At 40.9% G+C, this 19,114-nt stretch overlaps 1 protein-coding gene across 9 annotated transcripts in view; it reads right to left on the reverse strand.

Moving 5' to 3' along the window:
• Positions 1–19,114, reverse strand: part of MOB2 (MOB kinase activator 2) — a 160,516-nt gene that overhangs the window by 64,539 nt on the left and 76,863 nt on the right. The window contains exon 2 of one of the 9 annotated variants that reach the window (XM_065592027.1): positions 4,116–4,173. The exons of 7 other annotated variants lie outside the window; for them this stretch is intronic. In XM_065592027.1, the coding sequence (XP_065448099.1) occupies positions 4,116–4,153 (38 nt within the window). In that variant the 5' untranslated portion in view covers positions 4,154–4,173. Of the gene's footprint in view, positions 1–4,115; positions 4,174–14,351; positions 17,316–19,114 lie in introns of those variants that run through there. One more of the 9 variants, XM_005307775.4, reaches the window with a different exon arrangement.

The raw sequence follows: 19,114 nt of genomic DNA on the forward strand, positions 1-19,114 counted from the left end.
ACAGAGGGCAGACAGAACTAGTATTTACATGTTTTTCTGAACATGACATTGTAAAGCCTTTACCTTGGTTATGATATAAGGTTGATTTATTATAATCATTTTTTCATCTATGTCGTGATCATTTACATGTGGTATGGTAGATTTTCTGGTGACTTAAGAAATAAACACAAAAGAGTTTTGAATTAGATGATTTCTAATTCTAATTTTGGGGAAAGGTGTTTTGGTCTTGCTAGATTCATGCATTTACATCACCATCAGAATCCATCAATAGAATGAAAGCCTCAATTCAGATGAGTGTTCATTTTATCCACAAGGGATATTCCAGATAGCTCATTGCTATTCATCTGAAGACTTTCAATAAAGATAAAATATGAACAATACAAATGTATTATTCAGTCAAATATATTTTTTTCCGGAAGAGAAGCAAATGAAGGGGAAACCTCAGCCATACAACAGCTGCTAGTAAACTACTATGGAAGAGGAAAGAGCTGATAGTGTCCAGCACTGCCACATGGCAGATGGAAGAAGAGAAGGAAGGAGTTCCATTACTGGGCTCACTAAAGATCTTAAATGATAGACAGGACGATATGGGGGTCCTAAAACAACTAATCAGTAGGTAGCTCCACCACCTCCTCACATTTTTTTTTTTGCTTTATCAGCTATTTTCAAATTTAAATCTAGTATTTATTTATATACAGAGTAATTCTCTCTCTCTCTCACACACACACACGTCTTAATGTCTGTGAAGCATGTGTATGGAACCACAACTACATACCTCATTATGTACAATATTATTGCTTACACAGTTCTCTTAACTGAAGCAGAGGTTAAGCATGAATTACAAGTGCTTCAAGCTACAAAAAGTAGCTTCCATGTGAATGATTTTTTTTGTGGACAGAGCCTGATCCTCCACTGCTTTACACCTTGGATAGTAATCTAATCTATACCAATACAAAGTTGGTATGAAACTATCATTTTGATTTGTTAGTGTTTTACATCATGGTGCACAGATGTAAATGTCTGCACAAAGTGCAAGATGGTAGAAAATCAGGGTGAGAAAGTTTGAAGTGGACTGATAGCAGGTTGCCGAGCAGGAATTAAGCTTCCTGGGCTAGTTATACATATTCATTTAAATATTTGTTTATGTAATGATGGAATGGAAATAATGCCACAGCTGTTTTTCCACAGAATATACATGTAGTATATGAAAGAATACTCTGAAAGTTTTGAGATGGTCAATTTTGTTATATATGCTTAGTAATTAAAGGGACACAGGTTAGCAAAGGACTCTGACTATGAGGCAAGAATCCTTATATGAAGTACTGGGTTTGGGGATTAAAATAAAATTGATTAAGCTACAAAATAGAAACAAATCTAGATTAAAGGAGGGAAGGAGTAAGAGGAAGAGTATTGGTCAGTGGAAGTGGTGGAGGGGCCGCAGGAAAAGAAAGCCTGAGGTTGAGGCTCCCAATATAACCCTACACTTCAATATCACTTTACAAGACCGTTTTAGTTGGAGAGATTATGCTTTGCTTGTTGTGCTAAACTGTTGTGTATTGTAACAATCAAAAACCAGCTTCTGTGTTACACCCTAGAAGGGATTATATTTCAATAATGAGCATGTGTGGTCTTTCTCCATCCATTCTCCCTTCACAGACCTGTTATTGGAGAACTTCCCTAAAACAACCTTGGATATGTGATGGTACGTTAAAAAGGAGGGCAATGGATTTTTGGAAGTTCTGCTGCAAAAGTACTGTAAGATACTGTTTTCCCAGTTTCGAAGGGAAATTATTTTGGGTCTAACTGACATAATAAAACAAGTGTCTAGCCCTCCGTTTCAACTGTAATAGTTTTTCTATCAATTTATAAAATTTTCAAGAAGGGCTACCAGTAAGATTGATTGTAGTAGTGTTCGGTTTAGCTGAAAGCCAAAATAAAGTACTCTGTCCTTCTACGGTCAGTACATTCAACTCAATCTTGTTTCAGCAGGAGCTGAATGGGCTTGTAGCCATTGCCTTCAGTTTTCTCCTTTGTTTCTCAAAACAAGGAAATGCATCCAGATTTTCCCCTCCCTGGTCTGGGAAACAGGAAATAGCAGTTAGATCTAAAAGTCTCTCCCACACAGACTCTGCAGGGAAAAGGTGGAGTTTGGCACCATTAAGGTTTGTTCTGAAAAATGAAGGCTATTAATTATTTGAAGGTAAGCAACAGGATGGCTGGATTTACTGGTGTTTACCCCTCGCTCTGCTACAGTTCTTAAATTATTTATATTTCATGTGATCCTAGTTACAAATTTAAAACTCATTTCATCTGAAAAAATACCACTTTTGCTTGATTTTCAGTGTTTGACTCTTCTGTATAAAATTTCTCCATCACTCTCACATAAAAGGGACAAAAAGCAGTATGGTTTTGAGTTTTGATCCATAACACTGGTCTAACATGTCAAAACATCATATGCCCAACACAATGTCTCAGGCTTACTTTGGACCACCACTATATAGCATTTACACAGCAATCTTCATTTCTTAAACCACTGTACAAACTAACTAGTCATTAACACTCCTATGAGGAAGGGGACAAGACATTATCATCCCCATTTTACAAATGAGCCCACGCTGTTTCTAGTCCTGGAGAATACATCCGATACCAAGTGGACATGACATTTCTTTCTAGGGACTACATCTGATCCTAGAAACAAAAACCTATCTTAAAGGGTGGTGAACCCCAGAAATGCTACCAGGACAAACTGTAATATGTGCTCTCTATAAGGATGTCAATAACTTACTTACAGAAACTGCTATCCCTCAACCCTTCTAGACATAAACTTTCAAATTAATCACCACCTAAATACCAGGAATTTATGAGCCTGAAACATGCAGCTTCAAACTCAAATTAACCAGAAGGCAAATTCTCCTTTGGAGCAACCCTACTGAGGAACAGGTTTGAAAGATGTGCAAACAAACTACCTAGGGGAATCCTGAGATGACCAATTAGCAGAAAATCTGAAGAGTTTGACAAACACTGCTCCCACAGCTAAACCCTGAGGGTTTTCTGTTAGCTTAAGTCAAAAGTGGAGATGTTGATTTGCAGAAACACAGTAGAGAATCTTTTAGATCTTTGTCTACATTAGATAAAAACCTGTCCTAGGAAAACTTCCAAAAACCTCCCCAACATATTTTAAAAACTGATTCAACATGCAGGGTTTTACCCTGCATCGTATTCAGAGCATAATTTGGTTATAAGAGTTATTTATGCACAATCTAGATTAGCCAAGAGTAGAAACTCAGATCCAAGACTCCTTTATGGTGCACACATATACTTGACACCCACTGAATAACCAAGGATACCCCTTTCACAGACCATACCTCCTGTGTTCAGGACATTTTAAATAGCATCAACAATCCAAAAGGTTACTAAAAGCTAGTATACCTGTTCCAGTCTTGCAAAGTTTTCAACTATTTGAAAATGGGCCAGAGGGGAAGAAAGAGATATGAACTTCCACAACTGCCCTACATTCAAAAGCAAATACTAATAATCCTAGTTATGATAACTAGGAGTAATATATTTTTAAAGTAGTGTTAGCTCTTATTTAAAGAAGGAAGAGTTAGCAGATGTGCCTCCTCAGTGCCAACTGGCAGAGGGCACACCATACCACAACACACTCATTGCCCCCAACAAACTGTTCTCATAATCTGTATCTAAAAGGTGTCATGTAAATCATCATATGAAGACTGGTAACATGCTGGACATTAATAATACTGTGCGATGTATGCATGAGCTGTATATAAAGAATTATAGATGTGTGCTGGAAACATGTTCCTAAAAGTTGTTTAGCAAGCAGTGCAGAAGCCCAACCTGTCTTAGAAAAAGGAATGCTTTGCCTGTTTTTCTGTGTCTCCAATCTAAACTGAGCCAGGAAATACCTCAGAGGACAAGTACATCTACACAGAAGGTAAACAAAGCCATCAAGCTAAATGAGCAGGAGGAAGTCCGCTAAATGATCATGACTGGGGATAGAGCTTGCATCCCCAGGAAGCCTTCCTGGCCCTTAAAAAGCAGATACCGCACACTTTGGGAAATATAAACAGAAAGAATGCCATTTTGGCTTCCATCACCTGGAGGACAAAGAGGGAGCAGCGCCCTTCAAGCTCATGAAAAGTAGATTCTCTTGGCCTGAAAACAAAGAGAATCTGGAATGGACTATAGGTGAGAAACCTGTTTTGACAAAGATTGTAACTTATTGAAATTTAAGTTTTAGCCACCAGAAAACATGTTTTGTTTTACTTGTAATCATATCTGTGTCTTCTGTTCTTACTTATTACCACTTAAATATCTGTTCTTTGGTAATTAACTTATTCTTGTCTAATTACAGAACCATCTCAGTGCTGTGTATTAAACTGAAGGGTGAGGTCCTCAGTTAAACTAAAAGGCTGGTGTGTGCTCTGTCTCTTTGGAGGCAGCAAACAACTTCTGTGAGTATCCAGCGAGAGGGGAAGGACGCTGCAGGGAAGATGATTTGGGGAAGATTCAGGACTGGAAGGCTTGCAAGGGGATTAGCCAGGCTGGTGGAAGCCACAGTGAGGCCACTGTGCGGCGAGAACGTTGCTAGTGTCAGAGCCAAAGCACAGAAGCAACAGGGTTACAGGCGGTGACAGGAGCCCTAGTGGTCTGATGAACCCCCAAAGTGTCAGTCCCTCAAGAGAGAGGTGCAGGGTTGTGAAAATACTAAATGAGAATTAACTAACACCTCGCCCAGAGCTAAGAAATACAACCGACTCCATAGCAATAAAACATTCACGCACCAGTGAAAAGGAGTCAGAATTCAGTGCAATCGAAATCTTAAACCTGCTGGGGACCACCTAAGACATCACTAGTATTGGTATCATCTGTTCAGCTGCACTATATCTACATCAGCCTCTCTTTCAAGCCCTTCTGTAGTGCTCCCCCAGGGGAAAACAAAGAAAAGCACATCTTTGTTTTAGCTGAGCTAGAGGCAGAGTGAAATTACTGATATTGCATCCTGCACTGTGGCAAGAGAGGATGGTTGAGAAGTAGAAGAGAAATCATTAATGAACTTGCATCTATATTTTCCTTTCGTGACTTTAGTAGAAGAGCCTTGATAGACAGATCACAACAAAGCTCAATCTTTTAATATAGCAGGAGGCAAAGACATTGCAACTTATATCCCTACTAATTGTAGACATGAGATCTAGTGTGAGGAAGTGAGTTGTTATATTGTTTCAGTTAAACACCTGAATTCACTGAAAAACTATTGAACAAGTTAAAGTCTTACTATATCACCTGAAGAGAAGTAAATTAACCATCCTTGGTCTGTTCAATGTTCACATATCAAGTGATTACATTTGGCATTCATGATCACTGGCATAGGAGAGAAGGTAGGAATCTTGGCCCTGGTCTACACTGGGGGGGGGGGGGGGAAAATCGATCTAAGATATGCAACTTCAGCTAGGAGAATAGCGTAGCTGAAGTCGACGTATCTTAAATCGACTTACCTCCCGTCCTCACGGCGCAGGGTCGACTGCCGCCACTCCCCCCGTCAACTCCGCTTCCGCCTCTTGGCAGTGGTGTAGTTCCAGAGTCGACGGCAGAGCGATCGGGGATCGATTTATCGTGTCTACACTAGATGCAATAAATCGATCTGATAGATGGATCACTACCCGCCGATCCGGCGGGTAGTGAAGACTTGCCCTTAGTAGGGTTAATCTGCTGTCTCTACTTTCCTTAGATAATTATAATTTAGGACTTTGGTAATTCTGGTGTACACCAATAGGTAAATTAAATATTCAGTTTTAATGGGCACTCTTCCACCTTTGGATATGCATTACCCTGGCTATAAGCCTTTCCCCATCTCCCCAAAATGCTCTCCACTGAGCAGGTTACTAGAGGCGATGTGAAGTCAACAACTGGAAATGTCAAGACTGGAATTTAGTGATAATTTTTCTCCATCACCCTATCCTGAACCAAGCTTGAAATGGTAAGTACCTATTTGAAAATAAAACCCCAGCCCTAATCAGAGCATTTTAATTGGTTTAGATTCTGCATTAAAATATAGATGACAGCTTTCTAGAGGTTGCACCATTGCATTGTTTACACACTAAAGAAGAGTGAAAGATTTCCAGGTACAACAAGTATTTGCTGGGGGGAGGGGGGAGAGAATTATAAAAAGGGACAGAACACATTAACACAGACTTGAGAATTTCTGGAATACCGTGAGCTGCCGCTGTGAACCCAATTTCTGCTTCTGGAACCTTTTTAAATTAAGTATACGTTAGAGTTATTGGTAGGTTGTATACAATTAATCATCCATTAGAAATAATAAGCCACTTAAAATATGATCACTGATTTATAATATTCCCAAAGGATGGGAGTGAAAGGTGGCGGAGAGTGACTAAAGCCTGACAAGATTAAGAGGTCTATTAAAGATAAAGATGAGCATCTTTCCATCTTGTGTCCTGATCCTTTCATTTTTGAACAGACTGTACAGTTTGCCTTTAAAACAAGTAAGTTTTCCATTTAACAGACAAAAATCTTTAATTTGTTTTATACAAAGTCTGGCACTAAGACCAGGTCTACACTAACCCCCTAATTCGAACTAAGGTACGGAACTTCAGCTACGTGAATAACGTAGCTGAAGTTCGAAGTACCTTAGTTCGAACTTACCTTGGTCCACACTCGGCAGGCAGGCTCCCCCGTCGACTCTGCGGTACTCCTCTCGCCGAGCTGGAGTACCGCAGTCGACGGCGAGCACTTCCGGGTTCGACTTATCGCGTCCAGACTAGACGCGATAAGTCGAACCCAGAAGTTCGATCGCTCGCCGCCGAACTACCGGGTAACTGTAGCCAAGGCCTAAAGGATTACCATTTCAGACTTACGTTACAGTATAAGTCTATATTACACGCTCCGCTGATCTGAATAATTGGCTGATCAAAAGGGTATTAAAGAATATTTGATCATTAAAAAATATACAGTCCAAGTCACCATGAAGGCGGCTCAGTCAGTTTTGTTTTGTTTTAACAGTTTTGTTAATACCACACTACAATTTGCAGAGCAAGTCCTAGTGAAATCTCATCCTAAGGGGCATAAAGTTTATATGTCACATATTGGAAGGTGATGTTAACCACTTCTGGGTTATGGTAGCTGCCCATTTCTCAAGTAAACAAGCAATGCCAATACGCTGTGGAAACATTCCAAACTATGAACAAGAAACAACCCTTCAGTAACGTGACTGTCTGCAGTCATCCCACCACAATCCCAAACGGAGTGCACTTTGTTCATGATTTAGCTGGTCAGTTTCCTAATCTAGAACTCCATCCCCAATAGCTTTTTCTGTCACAGTCTTAGTACTAGGTTTCCCATCTTTGTGCTATCTGCAAAACCCCTTGCCGGCCCTCTTTAGGCAGCTTCAGATGGCGCCAAACCTCTTCCCACTGGCTCCCTTCACTCATTCTGAAGGCCTCACTCCTGGCTTCAGATACCCTTATGGCCCCCGAAGACTCCTTTTGCTACAACCCTGTCAATAATAATCATACCTAGCAACACTTATGATTAGGAGGTAAGTGGTAGCTTCTAGCCCTTCTTTGGAGGGATTTACTTCAGCCAATTCAATTTTGTGAAGTGTTAAGATGCTATTCAATCAGGCCAGAGCCAATGTGGGCTATACCCAAGTTTATACACATCCAATGTTTTTAGCCAACAGCTAAATAAATTTGGCTTGAGTAAGCAAGTCCAGGGGTCTGTACTGATTTGTGGTCTTTGGCTACTCCAACATCACAAAATTATGTGCACTGGGAAATAAACAAGCATCCAGAAAACAGTTTCATCCACCTGAGATAGATCATGAATTTAAGGCTAAGATTTTGTCACGAATATTTTTAGTAAAAGTTATGGACAGGTCATGGGCAGTAAAGAAAAATTCACAGAAGCCTATGGGGGATCAAAGCTGTGGGGCCCCCCCAGCCACCCACGGGCTGAAGTCACGGAGGTCTCTGGAAGTCACAGATTCTGTGACCTCGGTGACAAAATCGTAGCCTTAATCATGATAGGTTTAAAGAATCTCAGGTGGTTGTCAACTATACACACACAGTCTACAGCCTGTGTAGTACATTTTATAATAATCATGGGTACGGCGAATCGGGTTGACCACTTTGGGGGGGCCCTGCGGGCCAGTGTGATTGTCTGGCATGGTCAGTCCTGGAAGTGACGAATTCATCACTTCTGCCCGGGGCTCCACACCCACCTAGGGACAGCCCGGTTATGGGGCAGCACCAGGATACATAATAGCAGTGTGTGGGTGGTGGTGGTGGTGGTGGGGTGTCAGTTGCTGGATTTCAGAGCTCACTTTAGCACGAAAGATGCAATTCTTCCAAACCATAATTCTCCTCTCCATGCTAACGTTCCCCATATTCTTGCTATGGCCTGATGCACACTTTTCTTTCCTTAAGCAAACACATATAACCTCCAACTCAAAATCCCTTTCGAATTTTGTGCACATGTTCACACACGGAATAATCTGCGACACCATGACTCTTTTCACCTAACTGGGAGGCGAGGGAAGATAGCGATACAGAAAAAAATTCCAATTTTTTGGAAAAGGAAGCTTCGCTGTGCTGGGAAAAATGATGCTAGGATCATTTAGGAAGATCTCACTGAGCCCTACCCTGCAATCAGAGTTTCTTCAAACTGTATAGATTTGGATGTATATGCACAACTGCCCGGTTCTCCTTAAACACGCTTAACCCTGGATCTAAAACTGCTCTGTACAAAAAGCATTTTAGTGCCAGCTAAGCAGCATTATGTACAACCTACACCATTCAGTTGTAATTGGACTATAATGAGTTGCGGTCACAATTAGCTACTGTACTGAAAATGGAAGAGCACTTTCCCAAACCTCTGCTAACTCCAGCCCATTAATAAGTATGAAACGGGCACAAATGGCCATCGCTGATCAGGAAACAAACAAGGTTCCCTTCAGATTGAGTTTCAACACGCAGTGAGCAGTGCTGACATTGCACCTTAGCTTATGTCTTTTTGCCATTAAAACCACTTCCTTTAAAAGTCTTCAAAAAAAGTTTCCTCATATAGGGAAATGTCTACAGTAGCCACATTCATTGTCACCCCTAGTTCTGACCTTCTAAGCAGGGTCTAGATGAGATTAATTTTGGGGGCCAACAAAATGTTTACATCGGCAGAAGGACTCAGTTAATCACAAGTTACTCTTAACCATTCCCTCTTCTTTGCCCTACGCCCAAAAAGCAGTGCATTGCCTCTAAGTTTCTGATTTGTAACCAACGGCTCTTGATTATGCAAACTCAACTCTTAGCCCTTTCCAACAAGGCATCGCAGCGTAGAATGTCATTTCCATAGAAATATCAACAGGCTCTCAATGCACTCATTCTTGTGATGATCCACAATTCCTGGATTGTTAAACAACACACGCTTCAGGAAAAAAAGTTTAAACCAAGCAGAAACTCAACAAGACAGGTAGAGAAGTGACAACTTGGCTGCATACCATACAATGGAAAAATACATAAGCAGAGCCATTGCTTTATTTAGCTGCTTGTGGCTCATGCTGGCTTACACACTCGTCTTCTGAAAGCATCCACCAATGATCAGAGACCTCTGACCACATACTGTATTGAAAGGCGCAAACAAGCATTTCCAAACACAAGAGAAATCAAAGTGGTCTTGTAGAATATAGCACTGGAGAGAGAAAAAGCAGCTCTGATGTCTCAGCTGTTTGAATTGACAACAAAGCCAGTTGACACAGCAGGCTGAATAAAGAGATTTTTCAAGAGAGTAAAATGAATGTTAATCAGCAACTGAGGTGCTAATTGACTGGTTAACAGCAAACACTGCATTTTCAAGGCTGCATCCTGCCTGCCCGCTCAATGCAGCATCACCCTGGATTCCTTTTCTTCTTACCAGGGGCTCGTAATACAAACCAACCAGCATTAACTTAGCAGCAAGAAGTCAAACCTGGGACCTACTGAAAATAAAACTGTCATAACTAAATACGACCCTTTTAGTGCAATGCTCCAAAAGCACAAAACAGATTAGAAGTTCAGCGCTCCTATAACGAGAAAGCCCACAAGCTCTTGCACACTCACGACAGAAAAACAATGGAAAGTTCCCTTCTGTGATATATATTTTTTTCATTTCTGGGAAATAGGCTATCTTCACCCTGTACCATCTATGCCTGCCTTAAAGTATAGACCATAGACCATATAACATGCTGCAAGATTTTCATTGCCATGAGTTTGGGATGACCACCACACATGAATTGCAGAGTGCACTATTTAGACAAGCCCTAAGACTCTGCATAGTTTTCATACCTCTGGAACCATGTCAGTTTAGAAACGGACGTAGCTCACATCTACACTGCAAACTTTTCTCCGAATAGCTATGCTGGTCAGGTGTGTGATGAGGCAGATAAACACAGCTGTGCCAGCAAAAGCCCCTAGCATAGACACAGCTTAAGCCAGCAAAACTGTGTTTTTGCTGATACAGCTTTTTGCCCTGCGTGCGGGGTGTGTGTGTGTGTGTGTGTGTGTGTGAGTGAGTGAGTGAGTGAGTGAGTGAGTGAGTGAGTGAGTGAGTGAGTGAGTGAGTGAGTGAGTGAGTGAGTGAGTGAGTGGATGCCTGGAATATGCAATGCCAGCAAAAACACAGATTTGCTGGTATAAACTGTGTCCACACCACTGGACGCTCTTTGCCGGCACAGCATTGTAGAGCTATATCAATAAAGTCTTTCAAGTGTAGACCAGTAAAACGGTACTAACCCATAGTGTGGAGAGTTATACTGGCACCTTTACAGATAGTGGTACAAAACAAGTGAGTAGACCAGCCCTTAATGATTTAAGGACACCAGTGACTAAGCAAGCCCAACACACCATTATTTTCAGAATATATGTTCACTCTTGGTGGATTGGGAGTCATTTTTCCCAGCATTCATGCCTGGTCTTACATCCTGCTATAATTAAACAAGCAGGTGAACAATACACATGGAGGAAGGAGAGGCAGAATAAAGAAAGCTAGAGATTTCCCAGGCCTCTTGTGCAAGAAGAAAGGTGCTGACTAGCATGGAAAGGATATTAGGGAAAACAGCTACTGAAAAACACAGAACTTGCAAACAGAATAAGTTAATGCACTGGTGCATTTTTCATTGCCAGTAAGTACAACACTAAGCAAATAAATAAAGCAGAGTTCGGATGACCTCAAAAGCACACAATTTGTAAAAGGAAAATATGCCATGCAAAGAAATATGGGCAACATATTGCAAAGCAGCATTTCAGCAGCAAAGCTGACTTCACAGAAGTGCCAAGAAGATGCTGGCAGCTAAGGTTCTGCTTCATTCTTGGCAGAATTCAGACAGACAATCGTCCTCAGGAAGGATCCTTTGACAAATGCACTGAACTAGACTTCATTGCCTACATAAAGATCTGCCCTCCCGCTGCCCATACCCCAACTTTATTTTTTACAAACACACACACACACACAGGTCCACAACACTCCTGTAATACCAGTTCAGTTAAAACCCTAGAGCCTTGTATTTATAAGCAAGCTTATGGCTACTTATGAGCGATTCCTGTTCACAGCTATATGCGAGAAGTCTGGAGGGAGCAGGAGCTATCATTTAACTACATTATATTTAATAGCATTTAAAGGTCTTATTCCAGGCACTTCAACCAAATAATTCTTCCATCAACCTAGCTACTGCATCCTGAGGGCGTAGATTAACTACAGCAATAGAAAAACCCCTTTTGCTGCTGTAGCATCCATTGTGTAGACCAGGCCTCTATTTTACTACACCTCCATGGTTTTAGACAGCTTAGGATGGTTTGTATGAAATTCCTAAAGAGGTATTAAAAACCTTTCACCTCTAACAAGAGGCAGTGAAGGATAGAAAAGATGGGACAAGTTGTATTTTAACTTGGGTTAGCCGATCAAGTTGAGCCAGCCCCTGACCATCCATAGCATGAGACAAGTTCCCAAGTTGATTCAAACCTGGGTTTGAAGTTTCAGCACAAAAAGATACCAAGGTCAGCCAGTAGTACCTAGATTTCCAGGATGATATAAGCTCACGCAACAGTACAATGACATGTCCCTTAATGCAGTGTCCCCTCCTAAAGTCAAATCTCCACTGCCCACGCCTCAGACCAATTCAGAGACAATATTAACTAAATATGTAACATCAAGGCATGGAAATTCTAGTTCAGCTGTTGGAGAAGAGGGAATAGGGTTATAATGTAGTATTTATATAGGTCTTTGGATGTTTGTTGATTTGAACTTTAACATTAAGAATTGCTGTACCAACATCATCAACTTCATTCATTCATTAAAAATATTAAAAGAAAGCCAAAATGAAAAGAATTACTATGTTATACACAAGAAAAATTCTGCCTCGTGACTTGCTGAAGACAGAAATGGGTTGAATAAGTATCTGTTTACCTTCTTAGCACTGAATAATAAGATCTAGAACTTGATTAACAAATCATATCACAATTGCATCCTGAGAAGCTGTAGCAGAGTTTAATGCAGTCTATTATTTACCTCTAATGAACAAGTTGGCATATGCAAATAATGTCTGGGGATCAGACAGTAATGAAGTTAGAATACTCTCCCCTTTGGAATGTTATATTTAAGTGAAATCTGATGCACTTTTGACATTTATAGTCCTAATGGGAAGATTTGTGGGTATTTCTGATTAAAACAGAATGTATGTGACTTAGCATACAGGTCAAATCTTAACACTAAACTCCACAGAAGTCAGTATCTGCTCACTAAATTCAGAAACTGTTGCAAGTTATCCTAATTTTGTTTTAAAAATATAATCTGTTCAAAACATTTTGGGGTACAGTATATACAGGAAACTACAACCAAACTGTATTATTGTTTTAAGGTTAACGTTTCAACAAAATTCAAGCCATCCCCACCCCAGTAAACGATATACACAGCATTTTATTTAATTTTAACCCACAGCTATTGAGCTATTCATTATGAAAATTAAGTATCTATTTCCATGTCCAGATTCAAACAAATCAACTGACTTTACATCAAAAGTTAATTCACATTATATTAGTTATACTTCACAACCATACTAACATTTTATTCATTCAGTTTTACACCATCCTGGGTACTCCCAGTCATTCAGGATATTTTGAGTGAGGTGATGGAAGTGCAGATTGTGGGGGTTATCTTTGAACATACTGAATACTTTTGGATACTCTCATCTGGCTGAACAAGTTCCCCTTGTAGTTACAAAACATGCAACATTCTGTGCACCAAGTTGAAAACAGATACCTCAGTGTACTAGGTACTACCTGCAATATGCAGTCATTTGACATAGCAGCCTCAAATTAATCTTTTTTTTTTTTTAAAGTAATTCTTCAAAAAGCCCTCATTTACCATATCACATTCCAGCATGCTGACCTTTACAGTTTGCCTTCCAAAGCAGTCTAAACCACAGGTCTGACAATGCACTTGACAAATAGAACATGGCCTTTCAAACTAAAGCGTGCAAAGATCAGGAGCAAATCTTTCTGCTAACACACTAAAAGTGTTAGATGAACACAAACAATATTTTCTTTAAAGCTCTGTTTCCTCTACATGGTGTTATTTCCAAGATCTGAAGAGCTCTGTGTAGACAGATAGATTGTCTCTCGCACCAACAGAAGTTGCTCTAAAAAAAGATTTTACCTCACCCACCTTGTCTCTTTAATACCCCTTGTTTTTGTGAGTCTTCCACACAGCAATAGGGGAAAGATGTTTTTTGTTTGTTTGAAACAGAAAAATATTTTTTAAACACACAGATTTGACAGGGCGACTCGGGCAGTTTGAAGTATCTGAAGCTCTAACTTTGCTTGTTAGCAAACAGCGCTTATTTGCTACAAAACAAAGGTTAATATTTTCAAATAATGATGCTCCCTCTAAAGGGAACATTGTCAACTTGCAATTTAGTCTAAAAAATTAATTTAATCTCATAACTAACAAAGAGCCAAAAAATTAAACGTCATCCTTTCCCCAAAGAGAGACTTCCTAAAGCTTCATATCTTTAACCGAGCAGATTCCTTCAACCCTCAGAGTCACTCCCCCACCCCACTTCTAGATGCACACACTTTAAAACAAAGCTGACTAAAAATGCTAAATAAAATTTAACCAAGCTGCATGTTGTATATTCTGACATCTAACTTTGTTGGTTGTTTTTAAAGATAAAACACTGATTTTTGTTGCAGTTTTACAAGTCCTATCACCAGAAAAAAAGGGTTTGATTTTTGTGCAGATTTAATGGCAAAAAGTCAAAGGAATAAATATGTATGTAGTGTATTTCTTACCTGCTCAGTGTGTATGACCCATTCCTCTTAAGCCTCATGCTTGTGGATAGGAATCTTAGGAAAAAATCCAGAATGATGGTTTGTCCTCTGTTTAGCCAGAACAGAGGCACCTGTTTGTTGGTAGGTCTTTTCTTTTGTTAATCAAGGGATCTCTTTCCTGTTTCTCTGAGTCATCAATTGGGAACAATGAGAAATAGCCAACAGAGCCAATTAGCAGGAAGCACAGAGGAAGTCAGCCCAGGCAAACAAGAGCCTTGAAGTGTAAAATACCTCACCCCTCCCTGAAAAATCACAAAGCCTCGCTTTCAAAAGAGAAGCAGAAATTTGACCGTTGGATAGGAAGATTAAAGAGTTGTATGGTACCCCACCAGACACATATTTCAAGGGAAAAAGCTTGTGGAATAATCTAGATTATTGTTGGGGTTTCTCTTTTTCCAGTTAGTCTGAACAGCTTCAGATATTCCCTCTTCCTATGACTTATTACTCAAATATTCATCACAACCTCAAAAATACAAGGTAATTCAGCAACAAGCCACAGTAATAGTGTCCACGTTCCCTTAAAGTCATTAAAAAAAAAATCAAGCTGAAGACAGCTGTGTGGAGGGGGGACACATGATAATTACAAAATCTTTAAAAAGGTTTTTTTTTTTTTGTAGGAGGCTAGTTTGAAACACGCAGCTCTGAAGTCACACTTGCACACTGCAGAGAAAATTATCTTCCAGCAGCCCAGTCCTGGGCAATCTGCCCTGCATAAATCACACGATCTACAGTGTCTCTGATTAGGGTGCTTTGCTTCCTTTCCTGTTCAACCCACCCTTCTGTGATAGCGGTGAACTACAGAGCTGCCCTGTGCGACTCCTGGAATAGCATCGGTTACATAAATTGAAAATAAATTTCTCTGGGTATTTGTTATTTTACCACCGGTGAAGGGAGCAAGATGTTATGGCACAAATGGTGAAAGTGACATGCTTTCCCCACAAATACTGTAAGCTTGGAAAATATTTTGTACTAAATAGTGAAGAAAGAACTACTGGAACCCTTTTAATTTCTTCATTATGGCTAGAAAACTGCACATATATGTGGGAGGGTGGAATATTTGTTCTCTTTGGGGAGAGACCTGGAATAGTTTTGCCACTTGAGAGGTTTCTCAAAGTCATTAACATTAAAAATATATCTCACACATGACTTTGCATCTGCTGTACTAGTAACAGTAGCAACTCTTCTGGCTATTTCTCCAGCAGCAATTTTTACATGACCAGTTTCCAAATTGTTATTTTAACTGATGCTATTACAAAGAGCTGTGTGGAGCTCAAAAGTGTGTCTCTTTTGCCAACAGAAGTTGGTCTAGTAAAAGACATTACCCCCTACCCTTGTCTCTCTCAGTACTACAAAAATCGCATTTCATAATGCACTTAATGAGAATCACCAGATGACAACATGTGCGTATATGCAGACACAGGGCAGAACCTCACCACAGTCACAAGGTATGTGATTCCACCCAATAACCTCATGCCTTAAATGTGCAAGGGTACCTCTACCCTGCCATCTAAGCCTGGAGTTAGTAAAACTCTAGTTAGCAGACTCTGCATTTGTTAACCTAGGGCTTATTGTCCACATTCATTTGTAACCCCAGATTAGGAATTGTTGAATCCTGGGTCCCAACCCGGAGTTCCAGCATCGACATGGCATTATGCAGGCCCAAGTCCAACCACCCATATCCCAGAGTTCCTAGCCCTACAAAAAACGTGGCTGCTCTAGCCCTTTTGTGGTGCACTATGGGAAAACTTGACTGTCCACCAAATTTGACTGTCCAGAGGACAAAGTCAACCCACAGGATTATAGAATATTTTTGGCAGACTCCCAGGGTACAAATCCAGTGGGGCTGCATCTACACCGCAAAGCAATAGGGCTAGAGCCTGGGATCCCGGCTTGACTTAGGCTTGGACTCTCTACCCCTGTGGGGTCCTGGGACCTTGGGTTAGCATGATGTGTGTGCAGACAAAAGAGGGGTTAGGCCTGAGCCTGAGTTTAAACCCTGGGTTTATATTGCAGTGTAGACATAAATGGAGTGGGCAAGACTGTGTAATGAGCAGGAGTGTCAGCTCAATGGTGTTCGTCACTGCACAAGGAATTTCCTCTTGCATAAATGTTAGTGCAAAAACTTCAGATGAAAAATTCACATGCAAGTTGTAGTGGTGAAGAGGAGATACATAAGGGGCATTAACTGTTCTACTTTACAGATACTGTTTTCCTTTCTCTCGTTCCCCCCTCTGCCTTGACATATCAAATGTTCTGTTGTGCTATAATTCTACGTTGTTCTGATGCACATACTTTATACAGTGGCCACCAGTTTTAACTGACTCAAGTCAGCTGTTTTAAATAATAAAAACTTGTGATGGTGAAAGTATGTACAGAACTAGGGAAAGAGGATGACAACATTTTGCACTTAAAGTCAAAATTAATTTTCATAGATTTGAAAACAAATGAAAATTGGTAGATTAAATCATTGTACTGTTTATAGGAATAAATTAGCTCCATCTCACTCTACCGCACTAAACATAATAGAAAATGTATGCAAAAGAATACTCTAACAAATAGAGGCTACTGTAACTTTTTTATGGAAAGTTCCTAAATGCTGTATGCCAGCATTTCTCAAACTGGGGTCTGTGGACCTGGGGGTCCACAAAAGTATTCCAGGGCTCCGCAGGCCCCTCTGATCAATTCCTCCCCTTCCCTCCCAGCATCTCCTGCATACCGGGGAACAGCTGCAGGAGGTGCTGGGAAGGAGGAGGAGGAGCGGGGATGGAGCACGCTCAGGGGAGGGGACAGAAAAAGATGGGGCAGGGGTGGAAAGGGGGCAGGAAGAGGTGGGGTGTGAGTGGAGCCTTGGGGGAAGGGGTGGAGTGGGGGCAGGGCTTGGGGTTGAGTGGGGGGACTTGGAGTATGCCAAAAATTTTAAACCAAAATGGGGGTCCTTGGGATGCTAACGTTTGAGAACCACTGCTGTAGGACAATACCTCCATGGCACTGTGGTTGACACTTATCACTCCAAATGCTTTTAGAGGAGCACTTACTGAACTATTACTACATTTCAATTGTATTTCACTGAAGGAAATTTCCTAACAACAAAACCAGTCAGGTACTAAAACAGCAAGATCTATTTAAAAGAGCAGTTATAAAATTAAAAGGTCAATACTATGGGGTACAATCTCCCCATCCTCCCAAGGTCACCCAGGAGTCTAGATATGTTCCCCCTACACGCGGTATGGATCTGTTCTGATTACCAGCTTTTCTGGATCCGACATCAGGTAGCTGTTAATATCAAGAATGAATTTAGGCTTGTCTACACTGGCATTTTACAGCACTGCAACTTTCTCGCTCAGGGGTGTGAAAAAAACACCCCCCTGAGCGCAGCAAGTTTCAGCGCTGTAAAGCGCCAGTGTAGACAGTGGAGGTGGGGTTTTTTAGCACTCTCCCAGCGCTCTGCCAAGACTACACAAGCCACGTTAAAGCGCTTTAGCGTTGCCAGTGTAGACTAGCCCCAAAAAATATAAAACACTGGATCTGAACCAAGTTCTTCATATATCAATTTGCTGCAATTGTTGGCTGGAAGCGAAGTGAGAATTGTGCCAGGTATCCACAAATCAGACCACTTAGCCCAGGAGCTGATTGAGAGACTCTTAAGAGAGGTCTACTAAGGTTTGGCTAATCAGACACCATCTCAGTAAGTATCATTTGAAACAAAGACAATTTGGGGTGATAACTTCGATGCTGGAGTTTGAGGACTGTAATAGTCCCTTCACTTGTTCACTCAAAACCATGTTTCTGAAGGTTTTTAATGACTGTTGATGGGCCCTGTGCAACACAAAAAGATTGTCAAGGTTTTTTGTATTCAGATTCGGCGGTGTGCGCGCACGCAGGCTTTGGCATTTCATTTTCTAAAGACATAAGTATCTATGAAGTCAGACTCTCATTTGTGCTTAAAGGATTAAATTTATCTTCTGCAGTATCTTGCTCAAAGCTTGAGTTTTAGCGTTTTCTCCTTTTTAGAGGAGAGACTCTTATGAGAGGTTTTAAGACTGTGTGTTGTTCCTCTCACAGCTGATTCTGAGCAATAACCTTCGCCAGTCCCTGGTCCAAACCCCTGAGAGAAAAAGAGAGAAGGGTGGGAAACATGTTATTAGAGAGACTGAAAGGACACCCTGCATCCGATGAAGTGAGCTGTAGCCCACGAAAGCTTATGCTACACTAAATTTGTTAGTCTCTAAGGTGCCACAAGTACTCCTGTTCTTCTTCCTGCAGGTATGTATCCTGTTGGTCTCTCTAAGGAAAAGGGTAGCCACTTTCTGACCTACTGTGGGATCTCCCTGGAATCTGGAAGTGGAAAGGTAGGTCAATCTTCCTCCCAAGGAAGGGGATGTTAATTTTACACCACGCCCCCTGCTCCTGAGTCCAAGGTGAGTGAGGACTGAATGCACAGACTGATGAGTGAGCTTTAGCCATTGGAGACAAGTGACTCACTAGCATCAGAAAAGTCATAGGAGCTGATGCTTTTCATGACTGTTGAGGACTTGCACGTTAAAAAAAGCTTGCAGGAAGAGGGATGTTTTGTGGCTCTCTCCACAATCTTAACATGGATCTTGCCTATATGCTAGCTGGGAGCAGGAATTTCTTCCTTTGGATTGCTACAAGGGAACTTTGCCTGCTGTCAAGATTTGGTGAATGGAGTTTCCACGTGGCCTGCTCCACCATCTCAGCATAGG

The sequence above is a fragment of the Chrysemys picta genome, chromosome 4 (genome assembly GCF_011386835.1).
Source record: "Chrysemys picta bellii isolate R12L10 chromosome 4, ASM1138683v2, whole genome shotgun sequence".
Lineage (NCBI taxonomy): Eukaryota > Metazoa > Chordata > Testudines > Emydidae > Chrysemys > Chrysemys picta.